This window comes from Trachymyrmex septentrionalis, unplaced genomic scaffold, assembly GCF_001594115.1.
Source record: "Trachymyrmex septentrionalis isolate Tsep2-gDNA-1 unplaced genomic scaffold, Tsep1.0 scaffold2, whole genome shotgun sequence".
NCBI classification, from domain to species: domain Eukaryota; kingdom Metazoa; phylum Arthropoda; class Insecta; order Hymenoptera; family Formicidae; genus Trachymyrmex; species Trachymyrmex septentrionalis.
Genome location: NW_017305179.1, coordinates 550,750 through 554,635, shown reverse-complemented (window position 1 = coordinate 554,635; position 3,886 = coordinate 550,750). Strand labels below are relative to the sequence as shown.

The following is a 3,886-nucleotide window of genomic DNA, read 5'->3' as shown; positions in this document are numbered from 1 at the left end:
ATATATATATATGTTTATAAAATCTGTATAATATTTTAAATATACAATTTTCTAAACGATCTAATAAATTGGACAGATTGTATTTTTATAAATAAGAATTGTGATCATAAAAAATACTTTTTATTGTACATCATTGAATATGTGTGTAATTTGAGGGAAAATTGAATAAATTGGAGAATTTTCGCCTTCATATATAAATATGTGTTCCCTAAGGGGCTGCGCACAATGAAGAAATAGAAACAGAAAATAACAGGAACAGACAATTTCAATCAATCGGAAACGATGCACTATAGAATACATAGTTTCTGATAGGATGAAATGGTTGGAATTCTTATTCTCTGTTCCTATTCTTTCATTGTGCGCAGCCTTTTACAAATTTTTCTTGAATAAAACATTTTTCAAATGTATATATGCTTCCATTTCTCTCAAAGGATAAATTGTAGAAAATGTTTTATTTTAGAAACTACAGATACATTTAAAGCAAAACATAATTTTTTTAAGAATCTTATTATTTCATACAATTTTCATACATTCCAAATATTCATGTTATAATAAATAAAAACTTTATGTATCAGGTCTGTATTCCACTTCTTAGCAACTATTCTTACAAATTATCTGCACAAGTTTCTTACAATCTAACTTACAGCCAATGATACGCTAGAAACATAGAATACCTTAGCAACTAGTCTATGTATAGTGAAAATGAGTTATATAATAAATATACATAAGAAATAGAGAATAAAGTGCATCAAATTCGCAGTTTACAAGTAGTTTCGATTTATGCTGTACAACATTCGACTAATATGTAAGATATCGTCTTGTATATATATTGATGTATCTATTTATATATTATAAATATTTTTTATCTTATCTTTGTTTTCCTTCAAAGTCCAATAATTTTCTGAATTGGAAAGCCAGCGTCAATATAAAATAAAAAAAAACGGGCAAGAAAATCATATAAATAAATAATGTGACAGATTTAATCCTTTCCTCGTTCGTTGATAGCATAAACAATTAGGCTGAACTGCGTTTTACAGCCACGGATGCCACGACGGATCCATTCTGCAAAGATTGTCATGACTATTGGCAGCGGCTACCAATGTGCTGACCTTACTATCAATGCCGTCGAAATTTGCCAGAGAATTCAGTCTAGTAACGATCGCAGTGACTGCGCGAGTCACCATTGTTATCAGGAGTTCGCCCTTTGGATCAGTCGGATCAGGCGATGTGCCCTCAGCGTCTTCTTGCCGTTTGTGAGTCGCGATCACTTCGTCTCGCAAAATCGCGCGAAGTATAGCATGCAGCTGGAACGTGGGTTGAACTAAACAACGCGCCGTGGCGATTGCGCTAGCAGTCAACGGTCCGCAAACTCCTGTAAAAGATTAATTTCGTGAAGCCTAAAAGAACTTTGTAATCGTCTATACAATAGTGAATTTATAAGAAAACTTTACTTCTATATAATATTTAAAAATGTATTCAAGCACAAGAGATATCATTTTTTATTAAGATATTTTTTTTATTACATCAACAAATAGATTATATTTGTCTGACCTATAGTTGTGATAAACTCGAAGATATTGGGCGTCAGGCGGAAAGGTACCGGTCTGTTTGCATCTAACTCTCCGGAGGTATCATCAATGTCGAACTTAAAGTACGCAATATTAATTAAACCGGAATCCTGATGTACATACATCATGTCGGGATTATGTCGTGTAAGATGTAGTACGTATTCAGCAAAACATGTTAAAGACAGCTGCAGGGTAAACTGAAAATAAAAAGATAAAGGTACGATGAAGATGCATTGTTTGTATCAATGACTATATTTTTCGATGTTCGCAGGTTTCTTTACTTTCTTTGGTCAACAATTTAAAGATATTCCTCTTTTTTATTGGGTATTAAAAGAAATTATAAATAGAATAAAGAATAATTTTGCGCTTAAGCTAAAGAAGTTTTACGTTGTTATATTAATCTGTATAAAGTTAATAAATAAGATAATATAAAGTTAGTTAAAAATTGGAAGAATTAGTAAAAAAATGTTTAATAATAACTTACGCTGTAAAAAAGCTAGTATTTCAAAACCATGATTTTTCCAAAAATAGTATTCCGAAAGTAAGCATTCCAAAACTTACCATTTTTCTGAAAGTCCAGTAATCGGTGGCTCCGGGAAATGTCTTTAATGCCCAATCTTTGAGCAAAGTTTTAGAGACCATTGAGGTTTGCACTTCCTTCAAAATATCCCGCAACACTTGATGACTGGCTTGTGCGCCTCGTGCTTGCACAGCGGCCAATTTCTCGTAATACCTGGCAATAGGTGCGTCATGTTCCATTCCCAATTTTGCACAACCTTGTTTGTAAATATCCAAGAGAGAAATTGCTGCTGGATTGTCTTCCACGAGTCTCATTTGTGGAGAAACGGCAACAAGTCGCGGTACTGTAAAGTGCAAGAAACGCCGTGACGTTTCCTTCTGTTTGGTCAAGTAATGATTCAACATGCGCAGCAGTTGTAATAGACGCTCCTCACGTCTGGCATCTCCCAGACCGGCATCATTGACTACTAAATAAGGATAGAGACGACCATTGTGACCGCGGATACGTAATCTTCTAGCGGCCATGTTGTGTCGTTGAACTACTTCAACACGTGGCACAAATTTCGCTATCTTTACAGAATAATGCGAGTGCTAAAAGACATAAAAGAAAAGATTAACAAAACAGATACCTTCTCTGTTCAATCTCGAACATTACTTTTATCTAAACAAAAATATGTTAAGTGTCGGATAGTATCATGCAGTTGAATATTTTTAATTTTAAATTATCGGGATAGAATAAACTTTATTTTCAATTTTACTTCCGTTTTTCACTCATATTTTAATGTCATAAAATAAAATATTGTGTAATTATATCTATGCGTGTTGTGTGTGTTGTATGTATTAAAAGATTTTATAATTAGAAGAGTTTAATTTTCTTACCCTAGGTATCAAAAATTCACCGGGTAGTTCGACTTCCGCAGTTTTCAAGCTAAAGTTGGTCAGAAAGCGACATTTCTCCTCAATTAAGAAAGACCTGCGAAATAATGCACGAATTTGTTTACAAATCGTAAAAAAGAAGTCAGTTAAAGAACAATGAAAAAAAAAATTACTTGGGTAATTGTTTTGTTTTCTCTTCGAGAATTTTTATCCACTTCTTCAATTTGCTAATGAGATTGTGTAGCAATTTAGCACCAGGCACGGTGAAATCGAAATCACTCGTGAATTGGCTCTTCATTTTCTGAAAAACAGGATCTTGTACTGTAGCTTGAGCTCTTCGTGCAAGAGATTCCGACGCCGCTGAACTAAATGAGTTGCTCATATTTTGCGAGGACGATATATTTTCTACAAGTCACAAAATACATATTAGAAAAAAATTGTCTCCTCTTTGTCTTTTGTTTTGTAACTAATACAGAAAGTAAATAGATTTGCCAATACCAATGCCAATACCAAATGTGGACACAAGTTTTTTTATAAAATTCAATGTATGGGGAGTTATGGTAGCTTCACTAACTGCTCTACGGTTCTCGAATGCTATTGCGTAACATTTTGTAAGTCCTTGTCTTAATTGTTTTAAAACTTCTTCGTACCATGTTTCACGGATCCACACCATCTAATATGTATAAATTATAATGTTATTTTTTACACAAAAGATTGAAATATATTAAATCTAGTGTAAAAAGTGTATATATATCTTAATTTTAATTACAGAAATATTTTGAATATATATATATAATGATTTAATTTCATCATAAAGGGGTACAGGTAAATATTTTTAAAATATATAATTTTATTAAAAAACATTCCAAAAAGTTGTATAATGTAGAAGGGGACATTCCCCTATATATTACATAATTTTAATT

The 3,886-nt window shown here is 32.4% G+C and overlaps 1 protein-coding gene across 1 annotated transcript in view; it reads right to left on the bottom strand.

The window, feature by feature from the left end:
* Positions 1-919: 919 nt before the first annotated feature.
* Positions 920-3,886, bottom strand: part of LOC108747482 (transcription-associated protein 1) — a 13,698-nt gene continuing 10,731 nt past the window's right edge. Inside the window, exons 6-11 of the mRNA XM_018484987.1 lie at positions 3,462-3,636; positions 3,137-3,368; positions 2,967-3,060; positions 2,130-2,678; positions 1,552-1,765; positions 920-1,372 (exon numbers count right to left, since the gene is read on the bottom strand). Of these exons, the coding sequence (XP_018340489.1) occupies positions 1,032-1,372; positions 1,552-1,765; positions 2,130-2,678; positions 2,967-3,060; positions 3,137-3,368; positions 3,462-3,636 (1,605 nt within the window). The 3' untranslated portion in view covers positions 920-1,031. The remainder of the gene's footprint in view (positions 1,373-1,551; positions 1,766-2,129; positions 2,679-2,966; positions 3,061-3,136; positions 3,369-3,461; positions 3,637-3,886) is intronic.